This window comes from Myotis daubentonii, chromosome 2 (genome assembly GCF_963259705.1).
Source record: "Myotis daubentonii chromosome 2, mMyoDau2.1, whole genome shotgun sequence".
Taxonomy (NCBI): Eukaryota; Metazoa; Chordata; class Mammalia; order Chiroptera; family Vespertilionidae; genus Myotis; species Myotis daubentonii.
Window position 1 is genome coordinate 129274968 of NC_081841.1, and position 19851 is coordinate 129294818.

Below are 19851 nucleotides of genomic sequence, written 5' to 3' on the forward strand. Positions count from 1 at the left end.
GTACACTGAACTAATTTAATATTCCTGAGAGAAAAAAAACATGGTTAAACAGTAACCACATCATGAAAGGAGTTATGCTCTTATTAAGATTTCTGATTACACAGAAATAACAACACAAATTAAAAAGACCACGTAGGTTTTGTTTTTACCTCTAAAGGTGCCTGCAATATTCCAGCCAGCTGTTTAGCCAGCTGCATGTGGTACTGTGTGCCTGAGCCGTAGGTTTCCCTGGTAACTGGGTTAGCTATTCCCATGCTCAGCAAATAGGATTTAAACCTGATGGTCTATAAAAGGAGAAAGTGCACAAAAAGACAATTCAAAATTATTCTCTCCCAACATTTGAAATCCTTCCATCATAAATTCAATTCTACTCAATTACTTATCATAGTTCCCTGCATAAATCTAATTATCCTTCCTTCCATCTTGCTATCTCACACTCCCTTTACTTCACAAGTTTGGTGTGAGAGGTGATTTAAATAACTATGCTATGGTTAATGCCAACCAAATGATACAACTGAGAACTTAGAAAAATGGCTTGACCAGACTGTAGACAAATTTAATGAAACAGACATGAAACTTATGATATATAAAATAGACACTCCTTACATATTTCAATATATGTCTTATACACTGAAGGCAAAGCTACTGAAATATCCTATAATCTCCCTAAAATTAACAGTTTTTATGGCTTTTTTTTAGCACTTTCATATGTCCTCAAGTTCTAAAAGAAATAAAACACTACATTAAAAAAGCAATCTGGTAAGCCACTAAAACATCACTGCATTATTTTTGTAGTTTCTCATGCCTTAAAAAGCAACCTATTTACCTCATCTTCTGTGATGTCACCTTGCTTGTCTTTAATCTTATTAGCAATTGATTTTGATAACTCCACCATTTCTTTAGCCTGTCAAGAGCACAGTAAAAGAGTGAAAAGAAAGAACTGTCCCCAAAGAGTCTGCTAACAAAATATATTTTCAAAACTGCATCATAATTGGTGTGAATTTAATAGATTTAAATGACATATACCTTGACCATTAGCTTGCTGAGGTCTTCAAAGGCCTGAAATGAGAAATTAGTTTTGTTAGAATCTGTCTAAAGAATCAAAATGTTTTAAAGCAATGAAAGCACTCTATTTTCTTCCCTATGATAAAAATGTATGAATTTTTCTTCAAATTTTTATATAAATATTTATACAAGTGATAAATCTACCTTATTCTAAGTCAGATTAGCTAAGAAACCATAAATTTTCCTAAAAAAACTTGCACACACAACTTTTCAAAATTCCAAAGAGTTAAAAGGTGATTAAAAAAACAAAGGGTGACATAAGTGATAGTTCAGAAAATATTATTTACTGTCCTTTAACACAAATAAGAAAATTTGTCACTATCTTTTCCCAAAACCATTTCCTGATAAGAGGCATTGTAAAGCTTTCCTGGTTGAAAACGACAATATGCAGCTGCAGGAATACTTTGGGCATAACAATTTTGGCTTTAATAGCAGGTGTGATTTAACTGAAACCATAAATCTCAGCCTCTGAATACTGAACATATTATACCTGTGGTTTTGAATATAGTGAATATCATAAAAGAAAAACATTCAAATACCACAAAAACATATCTAAATAAAAACTTTTGACTGTTTATTACAATGAATATACACTTCAAAGGTCTCTTCAAATTTAATCAGACATATTTATAATAAATGTTACAAATTACCAAAAATATACTTCCAGTGTAGAATACCTTCTGTCTAATTAATGTACACAAATGTTATTTTTTAAAAACCAATTGAGCAATATATCATTATTTGAAAATCTTCTGGTTCACATAGAATAGTAATCAATAGGTTCTGATTAGCTCATTCCCATGTTAATTATTTGCAGGAAAGCATTCCCCATCTGCAAAAGGACTTTGCTAAAATAAGTGTTGTGTAGGATTCTTATGGCCAGTTCACTAAAGCTAATACCGAAAACAAAGGGGAATGTGCACACACCTAACAGGAATTTCCTCAGATAAACAAAAGGCTTAAACACTGGATTCTTATCAGCAACAGCCAGCAGATGCAGGAAACCTTCTGTGGGAAACTGTGGGCACCAGCTCTGAAACTTAGTCAATCCTAACACTTAAATGGAGGGCAAATCACACACCAACCCAGTGTTCAAAAATAAAACACACTCACACTTTACATACCTAGGTTTTCATTTTGAATATTGAAAGAAAATTAAGAGAAGCTAGGATAACAATACTTTTAAACTTTTTATGATAAATCACTTTATTTACTATATTATATTTTCACTTGAAAATGCTAAAATAGTGAATTCACACAAAATACATAGATTAGCCCTTATTTCTTATGGTTCATAAAATACAAATATAAATATTTTATATTTATAGAAGAATTTCCTATAAAACAATTTCAGTAATTATAAAACACAAACAAAAGCTTCCTCATTTGTATTTCTATTATTCTAAAATTTGAAATTAGCCAACTATCCAAAAAAATGGGTGGAGAAACTACCTACAATAAACTTAAAGCAATACAGGTAAAAATGCAAAATAGATGCACGTGCTCATTCTTTTATTTCATTTGCCAATTTATAGAACCTACTATCCCTCTACCATGTCCACAATCAAATTTCCGTTCCAATTTTGAAAAAATGTGGCATCTACCTTAAAGCCTGAAGGTACCCTCTTAAGTCAATTCGTAGCATTATTTCTTACTGACTTTCAGTCATTACTTTGGTCACTAGTTTCTGTAACTATTAATATATTCCTTAATTTTCTGTTTCAATATTCTTAATTCTGTACCTTTTCATATTCCTTTCCCTCTTCCTGGATCCTCTTATCCCTACTAGTCATCTGCTGGCAGCTGCTCAACTTTCAGGCATTGACTTCCATTACTTCTGCTAACAAGCCTTCCCTGACTCCAACAGAAGAGGGCCCATTATGTCTTCCTGTTGCAGCCACTATTTTCTTCTAACATATTTCTCACATTGTAGAGAAAGCCAGTCTGCCTGCCTACCTGGCACATCACTGCAATACCTACAACATCTGATGCAGGGCTCACTGAAAGGAGAGAATAGGGACTATCTACTGAATAAATCAATGACCTGCCTGAGAGAGCACAATGCTTGTGTAGAATACACTGAGTAATGCAACTGTGGAAATTAGATTGAAACACAGTAATATTTCATAAATTAATAACAATATTTTGAACACTAAAGCAGTATGGTATTGTTCAGAAAAATGAACACTAATAATGCAAATTTAATTCATTGCTTGATGCCATCTCCAAAAGTGTCACACAAAAGAGATGACAACAAAAGTCACTGAAAAAGGACAGTGATAGGACCTTTTGGGTGGCAAAGAGAATGGCCATGATGTAGTGGACTATACTTGCCTGCAAATCAAAAAACTTGAGTTCTCATAATCCTGGTTTCAAATCTAGTCACTAGCTCTGAAACGATCAGTTCTCTGGATAGTAAGAACCCCTCTAATGCAAAAATGCTGGAATTTAATGGGAATAAAAGATTCCAGGAAGATGGTGGCTATGACAATATAGTCTTTTAATCTCTCCAATTCCCAACATAAAAACAGACGGGGCGACTATATTTCAAAACCACAGACAACATATACTACAAAACTAAGTGACAAGATATCCACAAAAACACCAAGAGCCACAAGACCTGCATCTAGATAGCGGAAAGAAAAGGGAGGCACCAGGGCAACTGATAGATCTAAAATCATATAACTCCAAAAGATGCCACAGCTGGTCACTGGAAAGTGAGATGGGCCACCCTGAGGACGGTAACACACTGGAAGGGCTTTGCCCCTTCAATACTGGGTGGGTACAGAGGTCCTCAGGAATGGCTGACACAGCCTGTGAACTCATGAAACTGACCCTTCAGGCTTCTCTTCCAGGACAGGATCCCACACTGGGGAGAAACAATTGAGAGAGGACTCAAAAATTCAGCAAGGTAGGGATAACAGAGAGAAAGAGAAAAAAGGTTCAGATAAAAATAGGATGGAAACAGGGCCAGGAAATCACAGAAAGCAGCCACCACCTTTTTAACACTGTATGAACACAGCAGGAGAGTGAGCTCTGTGGAGTGAGAAAAGCTACCCTGAATTAGCTCTTGCTCTAAAAGTTCAAGAAAATGAATTTCACATGAAAACGAGCAATAGCAAAGTATCAAGGTCAAATCCCACAAAAAATTAAAAGGAGAAAAATAAGGAGAATAACATTACAGACATTGAAAGCATGCCAGAAAGACATGTTTACAGATCAGATCGAAATGTAACCTTTTATTTTCAAACTAGAGGCCCGGTACACAAAATTCATACACTTGGGGATGAGGGGTCCCTCAGCTGGGCCTGCCCCCTCTCACAGTCTGGGAGCCCTCGGGGGATGTCTGACTGGGAGCCAGCAGTCAGACATCTTTAGCACTGCTGCAGAGACAGGAGAGGCTCCCGCCACTGCCGCTGCGCTCACCAGCCATGAGCCCGGCTTCTGGCTGAGCGGTGCTCCCCCTATGGGAGCGCACTGACCACCGGGGACAGCTCTTGCACTGAGCAAGATCCGGCCAAAACCAGCTCTCCGACATCCCCCAAGGGGCCCCAGATCGTGGGAGGGTGCAGGCCAGGCCAAAGGACCCCACTGGTGCACAATCGAGGCTGGGAGGGATGCGGGAGGTTGGCCAGCCAGGGAGGGGCCACAGGAGGGCTCCAGGGTGTGTCCGGCCCATCTCGCTCAGTCCCGACTGGCCGGATCCCAGCAGCAAGCTAACCTACTGGTCAGAGCATCTGCCCCTGGTGGTTAGTGCATGTCATAGCGAGTGGTTGAGCAGCCTTAGCATATCATCAGCATATTACATTTTGATTGGTTGAATGGACGACCAGACACTTAGCATATTAAACTTTTATTATATAGGATGAACTAAAAGATGTTTTTAAAAATGACACAGGCTATGAAAGGACAATATAAATCAGAAATGAAGTGACAAGATTCAGGAAAGAATTTTTTGATCATTTCTGAAATAAAGACTACACTAGACAGAACACCAGGGAATGGACACAACAGATATCTTAACACATTGTATGTGGGAAACGTTATTTATACGTTTTACGTTGACTGGTAGTAGAGTGGCACGGGACACGTATTAATACGTTTTTTATAGACTAGTGGTAGAATGCGGGTAACATATAAATACGTAAACTAAAGTTATCGTAATTTTACTGAACGTTGCCATTTGCGCAAAAAATTAGCAAAAATGGCCCGCGCCACCTGTTAGCGCGCGATAGCGCGATAAAAACTACCCGCAAACAATGTGTTAAGAGTAGGTGAAAAAAAGGAACATTTTTTAAATAAAAAAGAAATGAAGAAAGAGATAAAAGGGGTTTGGAAGTCACAACAAGTAAATATAGGCAATAAAGCTACAAATACAACTAAGAGGACTCACAGAATAAAAAAAAAAACAACAACACAATTTTTAAAATTAAATAAATATAAATAAATAGAAAGAAAGAAAATTACAACATAGAAAAAATTCCCTGAAATTAAAAGAAAAAACTTCTGAAACCAAATACTGAAAGCATCCTATATAATAAAAGCCTAATATGCAAATTGACCCCTTGGGCATTCGTTCAGCCACTCGCTATGATGTGCGCTGACCACCATGGGGCGGCACAGATCATGGCAGGCGTTGGCAACACGGTGCTGGCAGTGGACAGCAGTGGAGGCACTGCCAGCCCCAATAGGCCCCGATGAGAGCGGGACCACAGAGGGATGGTGGGACAGATGAGTGGGCAGTGCCAGGCCAAGGTGGGTGCAAGCAGGGGCCTGACTGCCCCACCAATCACCCTGTAGACAGCAACCAGTGGCAGCGGGGGGCGGGGCTGCCACCCAGCTCCCAGGTGCTGAGGGAGCCGGGCGGGGGGCCCAGCCCTGATCGATCACCCCACTGGTGGGATGGTGGAGGTGAGGGGGCGGCGCCAGGCCAAGGTGGGGTGCCAGGTGGGACTGCAGGGCTGTGAGCCTAGGGGCACGAGCTGGGGCCGGATCCCCACAGGCCACCCCAAGGGACCCAACCCATGCATGAATTCGTGCACCAGGCTTCTAGTATTGGATAACAACCAAGAATGAGTAACACATTCTAGTAAACACATAGACACAATCCAGTAAAATTACTAGGCTTTATTTAAAAAAGAATCCTTTGGGTATCTAGTAAAAACAGCAAGTGACTTTTAAGGAGTGAAAAAATTAGAAGAGCATCACTCTTTAGCAGCAACACTTCACACCAGACAATAAATTAAAAGTAACATACTGAAGGCACTCAAGGAAAGAAAATATGAGACAAGGATTTTAAATCCACCAAAACTGACTTTCACATTTAAGGAATGCAAACATGCCAGAACTCAGGGAATACTGTTCCCATGAACACTTCCTGAAAAATCTATTAGAGAATGAACTTAAAACAATCCAAATGAATAGAGGGAGATCAGCATAAGGACTGGTAGCATTACACAAATAGTTACTTATAAAACTGTGACGAAATGAGAGCTAGAGGGGAAATAGTGTATATATAGTGGCAGAATGGTCAGACAGTGTAGATACAGCACACCTATTCTTAAAGCATGGGAAGAACACATACAAAAAAAAATTCTTTTTAACTTTTTTAATAAGTATTTGCTAGTGTAGTCCTGAACTTGAATAGGAAGTATCAGTATGACCTCATGAAGCAATTTTATTAAAAAAAAACAAACCTAGCTCTTTCCACTGAAAAGGCCTAGAAATAAAGATCTCTCCAATATAGATGCATATTCTTAACAGGTAGACAGTGGTTTTGAAATAGCCATTTCCTACTAAAGACTAGCAGAGCTTCTCAGGTGTGGTTGATTCTATATCTGGGGCAGGCTATGTTCAAGATGGTCCTGGAACTATTGTCACACAAGATTGTAAGTAAGCTATCAAAGTCCAAGTCACCTCAAAAGCACTCAAGAGCCAACCTGAAGAGGCTACCACTGGCCAAAGGTGAGACAATTTGAGCTTTAAATAGAATAATATTGTAATTTATCAAATATGTTAAAATTTATGAATTCATAGTAATATGTAAAAAAAAGATAACCTAGTTAATCACCTTTGGAGGATAAGGAACCAATTTATTATCCTGAGAATAAAGGGGAGGAAAAAACCCTTATCCTTGCCTTCCCTATATGAACTATATCACTGAGTAGCTAAATAGTAAATGAAGGGAAGCATCTCTTTAGAGAGTATTCCAACTAATAAATGCAAAATAAATCATTGACTATCACCATTTGCAACCACCAATAAGCCGATAGATTTATGCACTGAACATTAACATCTGCTGACATCATAAAAAGAGACATTGCCCGGCCGGTGTAGCTCAGTGGTTGAGTGTCGACCTATTAACCAAAGGTCAGGTTTGATTCCAGTCAGGGCACATGCTGGGGTTGCAGGCTCGATCCCCAGTAGGGTGCATGCAGGAGACAGCTGATCAATGATTCTCTGATCATTGATTGATGTTTCTATCTCTCTCCCTCTCCCATACTCTCTGAAATCAATAAAATATATTTTTTAAAAAGAGACATGATGTGCCTCCTGATGAAAGAACGCAGACCTCTACTCTTACCAAAAGGATCAAACATGAGTCTAAATAAGTCTCTGGATGCATAACTGGTTTTCTTGACCACAGTTCTGTTCCCTTTGCTTGAATTTTCTCATATAGTTTCAGAAACATTCTAACGTAATACTCAGGGTTGTTCTCCTTGTCAGCGGTTCTCAACCTGTAGGTTGCGACCCCTTTGGCGGTCAAACGACCCTTTCACAGGGTTCACCTAAGACCATCCTGCATATCAGATATTTACATTACGATTCATAACAGTAGCAACATTACAGTTATGAAGTAGCAATGAAAATAATTTTATGTTTGGGTCACAACATGAGGAACTGTATTTAAGAAGGTTGAGAACCACTGTTAGATGGGCTGGTTTGATCCATTCCCGACTGTTTCTGTGTCTGGTCTCTGAGTGGTTATGAGCATTATATTATGTGCAGTCTGACCAGGGCTAAGGGCCACAGAATAGCATTTTCCCCTCAATTAAGTTAACCAAAATAATTATAAAGTGGACCTTGAATTCATTAAGAGTAACCGCCAATCGATTTCATCTAGATTTTAAAATTTACACACAATATTCCATGATATTTTCTAACATCACAAAAATCAGATTTGCATTTCTTTGTAATTCAAAGAAATAGTTTTCAAAACACATTTTGGCTAAATTTTGCCAACCTGAAGTGGACCTGTTAAATGGAATAAGATACTGTATAGCTTCAGGCAAACTAAATATTCCAATATACAGAATGGAATTAGTCAGTTTTATCCAAAAGAATAAACACACATGGCTGAAAAAGACAGATGACCGGAACTTGTGTAAGAATTACCTCAGAAATGTTTTTGTCAGTTTCTTTTCTTTTTTCTTCCAGTTTCCTTTCAATACCTACAATTCCTACAGCCCTTATTCTTCCTGGCTGAAAATCAAAAGTAGAAAATAAAACATACAAAATAGGAAGGACACAATCTTTTGTAACCCACTACACTGTGTTTTCAATGACGGGAAAGGACCACAAAGAACCAAAGAAAAACAGCATACAACTCCATCTAGTTTCCTTTCAAAACATGGGTCAGTTTCTTGCTGTATATGACAATCTTCAAATCATTCTAAAGAAGCACCGAAGATACAATAAATGGCATATTTTACTTTCATTTCAGATATAAATTAAATTTCCTATCCATTTTTGTTCTTTGGCAACCTATTATGTATGTATCAGATACTTAATAGGGTCTCAAAAACTAGTTAAAAGTTTTGGTACTTGATAGTTATTGTACAAATTGCTTTTACACATATGAGCATTTGTTCACAGTTGGTGGTTAATTTAGACTGGCCTGGAAAATGTCACCAGTAGTATTTATTGTCAGTTCTCTTAGATGCCACACGGATTATGAACAACAGGATGAAGTCAGTGGAATCTAACTTCTACCACTCCAGGAATATTTGGTAAGTAGTAATTATTTTTTACTAAGTGTTTACTGTCTATGAGCACTAAGTTAGGTTCTATGAAAATAAATTTTTAATCAAATATCATTATTTTGTTTCTGGAAAGTTCTATAATCACAGATATCTTATTACTTAATGAAGATCCAAGTACAGAGTTGAAAACACTAGATTAAGAAACAGTTTTAAAAATACCTGTGGTCCTCTATTTGTTTGGAATGACTGGGAAACTGGCATATTCTCCCATCTTCTCTGTGTCATTTCCTCTGATAAACGCCTATAAAACTGGTATACACATAGATACACTTTAAATGAGTCAGTCAGGTTGTGGCATCCTCATTGAATTAATTGCTTAACATTTCTTTAGTTGAAAGGTCTAGTCAATCATTTGCAACAAGGCTAGAGTTCTCAGAGACATCAAAGAAAATCAAAGGAAGTTCTCTTCTTGGATCAACTTCAGAAAGAATAAAGAAAAAAAAAGAAGGAACTGACCTTCTATATAAAGCGAGCTATTTCAACAAAGAGATGAGTGACAATGAAATAAATAGACTTACTTTAAACAATTCTGCCTATGTGGATTGTTTTCAACTTATAGTGAAACAGACACAGTGCCAAGAAAAATATACAACCATTAACCATGAAGAAAGTTAAGAATAATTTGTCTAGCTAAAACGTGTAGTCAGAAATTGTGTGCCTCTGCTCACAAAAAAATCAACTATATTTTTCACCTACAGGGAGATTGACTTCAGTTAGTGACTTATATTTACTTAGTGCCTATTGTTGTGAAGAGCACTGGGTGCAAAGCCATTAAAAAAGAACATAAATACGTTATGACATCAATGGGAAGATAAAAACACACTAATAAATGTCTAAAAATATTTATATAGCAATTTATTAATCAGGACATAAAAACTATATTCTAAAATTAATATGTGAGAATAAAGGGCTAATAACTACAGGACACTAACAAAAAATAGAGATTATTGTGGAGAAATTGAAAATCTCATAATTCTGAAGCTATAGGGATTATGACAATGTGGTGTTAACATAATATGGTATTGGCACAGGAACAGAATAGCTCAGAAATGGAAAGGGACCAGTGCTTATATGTAAAAAAAAGAACCACTCAAGTGATTATATTTGTTAGAGTTCATACACTGCCTTCAATTGGACTACATATACAACTGAAAACTTCACTAGTAGCCTAAATGGCATGACTTGGCTTCCACTCTTTCCTTGTGACCACACACTCCTGCTTCTTGTTCCCACTGTCACCGAAACTTCATATACTTTACTGATAAGACATAAGCTATCAAAAATATTATAAACATGTGTTGAAACCTATGTTGCCTACATCATATTAACAATATGAAAACAATACTGCCTCCCATCGTATTAACAAACAACAAAAATATATGCAAGCACACATTTATGGCCCAATTTTATTCATATACTTACCTCAATCTGGCCATGTTCTTTGAAGGAGAGTTTGATGTAAGAGTTCTTACTACTCTGTAATGGACCAAGCTCTTTGTTAGGAGGAGCTGGATGAAGATGAACCACTATTTTAGCACTAAAGAAAAAGCAAATGTAATGTATTAAATTGCCTTTTAAAAATCACTAATTCTATTTCTATAACTTTTAATATATTTCAGGTCACTTTTAAAATTCACATAGAAACAAAGACTATCCTTTCAAAGTTTGTGTTAATTCAGTATTAATGAACCTTTCAAAAATATCTCTACTTAAAACTTGCAAGCTATGTACAAAAAAGTTCAAGTTAGTAGGTCTATAGATTAAATATAATGTGGTTTCAGGAAATAAGTTCAAAATAAATTTGCAAAATTTGGGGTGGTTTATGATTTTGGTTTATGATTAGGGTTGTCCATCTACAGAGTCATCTACAGAGGTAACCTCAGGGCCTATAATTTCTGCCTAACCATAGTACCTTACTCATTTGAAAACAAAATGTGAAAACTTATCTATGGAATCCTTCCCAGTGGTCATAGTCACAGCCAGTCCTTGCAGCAGATTGGCCTGAAAGATAAATCCCTCCCATTGAGGTACCAACAGTAATCAAAGCTCAACTACAACAGGAGGGTGTACATATCCCACCGAGGGTAGGGGACGCAACTGGAGTGCCCAGCTCAGGTGAACAGAGAGGCTGTGCCACTGGACCCTACAAGACACTCTATCAAGCCTGGGAGGCATAGCAGCTCTACCTAATACAGAGAAACAAACACAGGGAGGATGCCAAAATGAGAAGACAAAGAAACATGTCCCAAATGAAAGAACAGAAGAAATCTCCAGAAAAAGAACTAAAAGCAAGCAAAGTACCAGATACAGAGTTCAAAGCAATGGTTATAAGGATGCTCAAAAAATTTAGGGAAAAACTAGTTGAACTTAGAGAGTACTTCAACAGCATAAAAAAGGACATGAAAACCATAAAAAAGAGCCAGTCAGAAATGAAGGATATACTAACTGAAATAAAGAATAATTTAAAGGGACTCAACAGTAGAGTAGACAAAGCCAAGAATCAAATCAGCGATTTGGAATATGAGGATGCAAAAAATAACCCAATCAGAACAACAAAAAGAAAACGGAATCCAAAAATATGAAGATAGTGTAAGGAGACTCTAGGACAACTTCAAGCATACTGACATTCACATCATGGGGGTGCCAGAAGGAGAAGAGAAAGAGCAAGAAATTAAAAACCTATTTGAAAATATAATGACAGAAAACTTCCTTAAGCTAGTGAAGGAAATAGACATACAAGTCCAGGAAGTGAAGAGAGTCTCAAATAAGATGAACCCAAAGAGGCCTCTCCAAGACACAAAATAATTGAAATGCAAAAGGTTAAAGACTAAGAGAGAATCTTAAAAACAGCAAGAGAACAGACTTATCCTATATAATAAAAGGCTAATATGCAAATTGACCAAACAGCAGAATGACCCATCGCTATGATGTGCAATGACCATCAGGGGGCAGACACTCAATGCAGGAGCTGCCCCCTGGTGTTCAGTGTGCTCCCACAAGGGGAGCACCGCTCAGCCAGAAGCCAGGCTCACAGCTGGTGAGCACAGCAGCAGTGGTGGAGCCTCTACCACCTCTGTGGCAGTGCTAAAGAACAGCAAGCAGAGCGGTAAAGAGCAGCAAGGAGGTGGGTGGTAAGGAGCAAGGGCTCCCAGACTGAGAGAGGGGGCAGGCCAGGCTGAGGGACACCCCCCCGAGTGCACAAATTTCGTGCACTGAGCCTCTAGTATATCTACAAGGGAGCTCCCATAAGACTGTCGGCTGATTTCTCAACAAAAACTTTGCAGGCCAGAAGGGAGTGGCAAGTAATATTCAAGGTGATGAAAAGCAAAGACCTATAACAAATATCACTCTAGACCAGGGGTCCTCAAACTTTTTAAACAGGGGACCAGTTCACTGTCCCTCAGACCATTGGAGGGCTGGACTATAGTTTAAAAAAAAACTATGAACAAATTCCTATGCACACTGCACATATCTTATTTTGAGGTAAAAAAACAATATGGAAGCCCTGGCCGGTTTGGCTCAGTGGATAGAGTGTCAGCCTGTGGACTGGGGGGTCCCAGGTTCGATTCCAGTCGAGGGCATGTGCCTTGGTTGCGGGCACATCCCCAGTGGGGGGTGTGCAGGAGGCAGCTAAATTGGTGTTTCTCTCTCATCGATGTTTCTAGCTCTCTGTCTCTCTTCCTCTCTGTAAAAAATCAATAAAATATATATATTAAAAAAAAAAAAAACGGGAACAAATACAATATTTGTATTTGCATGTGGCCCGCGGGCCGTAGTTTGAGGACCCCTGCTCTAGACAGAACCTAGCTGGAGAACCTAGAGACAGAACCTGGCTGGAGAACCTGGCTACAGAACCTGGCTGGAGAACCTAGAGACAGAACTTGGCTGGAGAACCTGGCTACAGAACCTGGCTACAGAACCTGGCTGGAGAAACTGGCTGGAGAACCTGGAGAGAATCCAACTATGCTGATCACTTAAACGCTGCCTCCATGTCATTCCTTCTTCGCCAACTCCATCCACACCTTTGGGAACCCCTGGTCCTGCTGGGGCTGGACCCCAACAGAGCCTCTGGGACAACTTCAAGTGTACCAACATTTTCATTATGGTGGTGCCAGAAAAAGAGAGAAAGCAAGATATTAAAAACCTATTTGAATAAATAATGACAAAAAACTTCCCCTAATTGGTGAAAGAAAAAGACTTACTGGCACAAGTCCAGGAAGCACAGAGAGTACCAAGAAACAGGAACCCAAACAAGCCAACACCAAGACACATCATAATTAAAATGCCAAGGGCAAAAGACAAAGAGAGAATCTTAAAAGCAGCCAGAGAAAAGCAGTTAGTTACCTACCCATTTGACTGTCAGCTGATTTCTCAAAAGAAACTATGCAGGCCAGAAGGGAGTGGCAAGAAATATTCAAAGTGATGAAAAGCAAGGACTTACAACCAAAATTATTCTACCCAGCAAAGCTCTCATTTAGAATTGAAGGTCATATAAAGAACTTCACAGACAAGAAAAAGCTAAAGGAGTACATCACCACCAAGCCAGTATTACATGAAATGTTGAAGGGTATTCTTTAAGAAGAGAAAGAAGAAGAAGAAAAAGATAAAAAAAAAATATGAGCAATAAAAAGGCAATAAATGCCGGGGTCCAACCCCAGCAGGTCCAGGGGTTCCCAAAGGCATAGACGGAGTCGGCGAAGAAGGAAGGACACGGAGACAGCGTTCAGTTGATCAGCAGCCTAGCCAGGATCTCTAGCCAGGATCTCCAGCCAAGTTCTGGTCTGGATCTCCAGAGAGGTTCTGCTCAGGTTCTCCAGTCAGGTTCAGTCACCAGGTTCTAGTCAGGCTCTCCTGCCAATCTCCGCAGTCAGGTTCAGTCCAGGATCCCCTGCCATGCTCTCTCGCCAGGCTCCGCCTCCAGGCTCCGAGGCCAGTCCCTGTCCAGGATCCTCCGGCATGCTCTCGCCAGCGAAGTTCTTCTGTCCCTAGAGAACGTTCTGTGTAGGTTCTGTGCCTAGGCTCTGTCTCTCTTGGTCCTGTCTTCCAAGCCCTGTGTTCTAAGTTCTGTGTCTTTCTGTCTTCTGAATTCTGCCTCCTGAGTTCTGTGTTCTGAATTTTGTCTCTTGCTGTCTTCTGAATTCTGTCTGTTGTTGTCTTGTTGCATCTGTATTTATACCAGTTGATTCTAATCCTGTCAATCTCTATTACAAAGGTTAGGGCGTTTCTTATCTCCATTCCAGGGAGTAAAGATTATGTAGCTTAAGCATGATTGTTTGTAGTTAAATTGATTAACTACCCGCCTGGCACTTAGTTAAGGAGTTTCATCCCCTCCCTAACTTCAGGGGAAAATCCCTACCTGGGGATTCAACCTTTCTCGGAGAGGTGACCTTGCTTAAAACACAGCGCCAAGAAGGTGAGCAAACATATTAAGAACCGTATGCTATATATGCCAGGTCCCTTGAAACAGCAAGGATGGACCGGCTCCCGGCAAATAAATACATATCTATCAACAAGAAAAAAAAACCAAAACAAAACAAATATCACTCTACCCAGCAAAGCTATCATTTAGAATTGAAGGACATATAAAGAGCTTTACAGACAAGAAAAAGCTAAAGGCGTTCATTACCATCAAACCAGTATTATACGACATGGAATGTTAAAGGGTCTCCTTTAAGAAGAAGAAGGAAAAAAATATGAATAAATATGTATCTATCAACAAATTAATCTAAAAAACAAAACAAAATAAATAAGCAGAACAGAAACAGACTCATAGATAAAGAGAACATTTTGAAGGTTGCCAGATGGGAGGGGGTTGGAGGGACGGGTGAAAAGAGCAAGGGGATTAAGTAGTAAAAATTGGTTGTTACAGAATAGTCATCAGGATGTAAAGTACAACACAGGGAATCTACACTAATAAAAGAGAAAGATGCAAATTGCCCGTACCTTTGTGACGTCCACCAGCCAGTTAGGAGTATGCAAATTAACCCAACAAAGATGGTGGGTTAATTTGCATACACAGGCACTGAGTGGCCGGAGCAGGCGTTCCACACTGCCCCCAGCCGCTCTGGGCCTCTGGGCAGCGTGGGAAGGCAGAAAGGTGGCTCCCGGTCGGAGCGACAGCAGTGCTAGCAGCCAGGGGAAGGAAGGCCCATTCTTGCACGAATCAGTGCATCAGGCCTCTAGTATAGTCAATAATATTCTAATAATTATGTATGGTGTCAGATGGGTACTAAATTTATTGGGATGACTATTTAGTAAGTTATATAATGTCTAAATCACTGGAGTGTATACTGGAAACTAATATAATATGTCAACTATAATTGATAAATAAAAATGATTTTAAATATTTTTTTAAAAACTTATCTCTGTAAAACTGGCCAGCAGACATTTTATTAAAACACCATCCAAAACTAACATTCTATACTGTCATTTTTGGAAAATGCCACTTGATCAACAGTATGACCTAGAAAAATATTCAATAGCAAAAACATTTTTCAAAACAGTGCTGTTCTAGGAATACAAATTACCATCATCTTTATGACTACCATTTTCTTCTATGCTATTAAAAATACCACTACATTTGTTCAGTTTTATGTATTTTTTTTCTTTTTTTTCCCAACCTGCTCAATAAACAATCTTCTTCTATAAAGATTAGCAAAACCAAAAGACTTAGCCAAAATATCTTGGATATCTAGCTTAAAGCTTTTTCTTTATGTCCACAGTACAGACTCACCTATTATGCAATTTAACTTTGTTTAGGCCCAGGTGGTTACATAAATATCACTGTGAATTACCATGTGTGGGGCCTCCTCAATTTAACAAATGTTTTGTTTAGTGAACTGGGGCCAATTTGTAAGGACTCTTCATCTATTCCTTTGTGGTAAATATCTTTAAGTGCAATAAGTTAACAAACTGTGTAAGCAGCCTGGCCAGCATGGCTCAGTGATTGAACGTCGACCTATAAACCAGAAGGTCACGGTTCGATTCCCAGTCAGGGCACATGCCTGGGCTGCAGGCTTGATCCCCAGTGGGGGATAAGGGGTGCAGGAGGCAGCCAGTCAATGATTCTCTCTCATCATTCAGTTTCTATCTCTCTCTCCCTCTCCCTCTCCCTTCTTCTCTGAAATCAATAAAAAAAAAATTTTTTTTAACTGCAAGCAGAACCACAGGATGTTTGAAATGAACTGCCAACTAGAGCAACTAAACTATGACCATTGGGATAGGATGACTGAGCAAAAGCATTATATAATCTTTAAAACTAAAAAAACCTGAGTCCTGCTATCAGATTTTGTCAAATGAAACCTAATGAAAAGCTAAAATATTATGATACAACATGAAGTTTAAAAATTCCAAAGTTAGCATAAAAGATTCATGCAAATTTTTTCACCTATTCATTTCTTGAGTCATTCAATATCATATTTCAGTAAGTTTAAAATCCACCAAGTCAAAGAAGCATCTTGGGTTCTTTGTTAAAGGATGAAAATATGCATACATCTTTGAATCAATAAGATATGATAAATATTTGGGGCAGGGGGAGCTAGAAACTATAGAGAAGAATTGAAAAAAGTTAACTTGGCAAATTATTAAATTCCTCCTCACTGGAGATGTTTAAAAATAAGACACTAATATGAAGGTAACTATTTTGAATATATTTGTTACAGTTTAGATTTCCTTATAACACCGCAGAGGAAAATTCAAATGATCTAAAAGACTCTAAAAGTTTTACTTTGTAGAACTTAAAAAGAAAACCAACATATACAAATATCAAATGCTGTACAACTGAAACTAATACAATGTTGTATGTTAATTATACCTCAGTAAAAAAATAAAATAAATTTTAAAGAAAGAACATATAAGATGGAAAGAAGTGACAAGGGGCAAAACATAAATTAGAGAAATAGCCTACTCTAAAAATAAATACCTTATTACTCTTCAAAATGTTGGTTAGTTTCTTTTATGTCAAGTAAGCAATCTTTTAGGCTAGCTACATTATAATTAAGGCATACATTGCATTTCCAGTGAAGTTCAGCACTTATTTAACATCTATTAAAGTATCTAACTATGCTAAAGCTAAAAATGGGCCCATGTGGAAAAAAATTCCTCATCAGCAATATCTGTTCATAAGTTGACCTCAATTACATACAGTTAAACTATAAAGCCAGAATTCTGTATATTCTTGAGTAAACAGAAACATTTTAACCTGTGGTTTTAAACCAGGGCAGCCACATCTGATTTGCCTGGGACAGTCCCATTTTATGCTTGACTGGTCCAATTATAAACAGCACTCCCATTACTTATAAATGTCCCAATTTGGACAATAAATATTATGATACCGTAACACTGATATATCAAAAATATAAGTGAGAAACTTAATGATCAACTAGAAATAGGAGCAAAATCAGTTCCTTTCTTCATTTCTGATTTTAAGTACTAAATAAGATACATAGACATTTAAAAGTAAATGTCTGTGGAAATATATACAATGACAACTGGACCACATTTATTTATTATGACCCACGGATATTATAGCAAACCTTAGTACTTGATTCATGCTTTAAGAATGACTTCCTTTTATCAATGAGCTTAAGGTAGGATAATACCTTCCTAGGGGAACTCCTGATCAAGGACAGTTATTTATAAAGCCCCCAAACACAATCATTAGATTCATGTCCCCATATGTAGTCATGGCACAGCAGTAAATTAACTAAATTAATGATAATAGCTTGAATGGAAATGTATTTTGTGAATAAAAACTATAATTTACAGACCTTACCTTTTCCCAATTCCAGCCGCCTGTTCTTCAATGAACACAATTTGAGAAAGAGGAATAGCCATGCAGCATTCCTAGGAGGAAATCAATAGAAAATATGACTCATAAGACCAGTCAGAAATCCTTGTTTTATAGCACTTAATAGAATGTCAAATACCTTTAAGGTAGTTAATAGTAAAAACAATAAATAATAATTATGTTACTTTATTCCTTAAATAAATTTAAGGAATAACTGAATGAAAGCAATGCTATAGTAGCATTTTACTACGTGGAAAAACATAAGATTTTAAAAACAGGTATAACTACCTTTGTTTTCACAGTAGGTACATTTTTAAAACGTAATATTTATATGCAACTTTTTACATATACTATATTCTTTTTTTTAATATGTTTTTATTGATTCAAGAGAATAAGGGACAGGGATAGAGAGACAGAAAAATCAATGAAACAGACGCATCACTGATCGGCTGCCTCCTCCACGCCCTCCACCGAGGATTGAGCCCACAACCCAGGCATGTGTCCTGACTGGAAATCAGTGACTCTCGGTTCATGGGTTGATGTTGAATCACTAAGCCACACCAGAGCTAGGTTATAATATGTTCTTATATAGAAAACAAAAAATAAAACAGGTAAATCAAAACAAAGATAAAGAGTGTTATTCATTTTCCTTTATAATTTCCTACTAGAGGCCCGGTGCACAAAATTCTTGCAGAGGGGGGGTGGTCCTTCAGCCCTGCTTGCACCCTCTCCAATCCGGGACCCCTCAGAGGATGTCTGACTGCCAAGGACATCCTCCTCAACTGGCAGTCGGACATCCTTCTCGCAATCCGGGACCGCTGGCTCCTAACTGCTCACCTGCCTGCCTGCCTGATCGCCCCTAACCACTCTGCCTACCTGCCTGATCGCCCCTAACTGCTCTCACTGGCCTGATCACCCCTAACTGCTCCCCCTACCAGCCTGATCACCCCTAACTGCTCTCCCCTGCCAGCCTGATTGCCCCTAACTGCTCTCCCCTGTCAGCCTGATCACCCCTAACCACCTCTGCCTTGGCCCCCGCCACCATGGCTTTGCCGGAAGGACGTCCGGAACGACATCCGGAAGACATCTGGTCTAATTAGCATGTTACCCTTTTATTAGTATAGATAGTTCACGCACCCACCCAAAATTTTAAACAGAAAATAGTAATATAGCTTTCCTTTATTAGTAAATTTAATTTTTTAATTATTATAAATGAATGGCATTCAATGGCTGGTTTAAGGATTTCTAAATTTGCCTCTTTATATGATAATCAAAAAAGTATACTAAGATTAACTTATAAACATACAGTTTAAAGACACCTATCCCTCCAAAAAAATTTTTTTTCTTGAGTGTATATTTCTTTTAAAAGAGTTAGAAAACATTAATAGTTCTAAGGCATGCATTATCAACAACAGAAATATCACCACTAAAGGGACAAAATTGGATCGTGGGAACCAAAAAGAGTCTTATATTTTGCAGTGGTTAGTGACCTTTCAAAGATCCTCAGTATAGTATACAGTTTACCTGTGATATTAAAATTTCATGGAGAAACAGCAATTATAAAAATAATGTAGAAGACATTGTTTATTGTACCGGCAACACTGAAATTTATTCACAAACACAAATACTTTCAAGTTCTTTGGAATAAAGACATCAGCTCTACTAGCATACACATAACTTGTTCTCCCTTCCTAGAAATGAAAAAACAGGAGTTTCTCCTCTTGCTGAGTGACTTAGAGGCTGTTTTTCTCAATATCTGGGTAAAAGCATGCAATTCCCAGCAGACCCATCCTCCTGATTCTCAAAAGCAATCAGAGAGCTGGGTTGTTTTGAGGATGAATGAGGCTTTTTAAGGACCCCTAAAAACTGATGGGAGAACTATTCCTGTTACACATGGAACATTCAGGTATGAGGTACGATCTGACGGCTATTTTAAAAACAGGAGTCATCATGATT

At 38.1% G+C, this 19851-nt stretch overlaps 1 protein-coding gene across 3 annotated transcripts in view; it reads right to left on the minus strand.

Annotated features, from left to right (window-relative positions):
- VPS36 (vacuolar protein sorting 36 homolog) overlaps positions 1-19851 on the minus strand; it is a 45408-nt gene that overhangs the window by 8802 nt on the left and 16755 nt on the right. For 2 of the 3 annotated variants that reach the window (XM_059684521.1, XM_059684520.1), the window contains exons 3-9: positions 17881-17951; positions 10530-10644; positions 9267-9356; positions 8461-8547; positions 1027-1059; positions 827-904; positions 150-284 (exon numbers count right to left, since the gene is read on the minus strand). In XM_059684521.1, the coding sequence (XP_059540504.1) occupies positions 150-284; positions 827-904; positions 1027-1059; positions 8461-8547; positions 9267-9356; positions 10530-10644; positions 17881-17951 (609 nt within the window). The remainder of the gene's footprint in view (positions 1-149; positions 285-826; positions 905-1026; positions 1060-8460; positions 8548-9266; positions 9357-10529; positions 10645-17880; positions 17952-19851) is intronic. The other variant, XM_059684522.1, reaches the window with a different exon arrangement.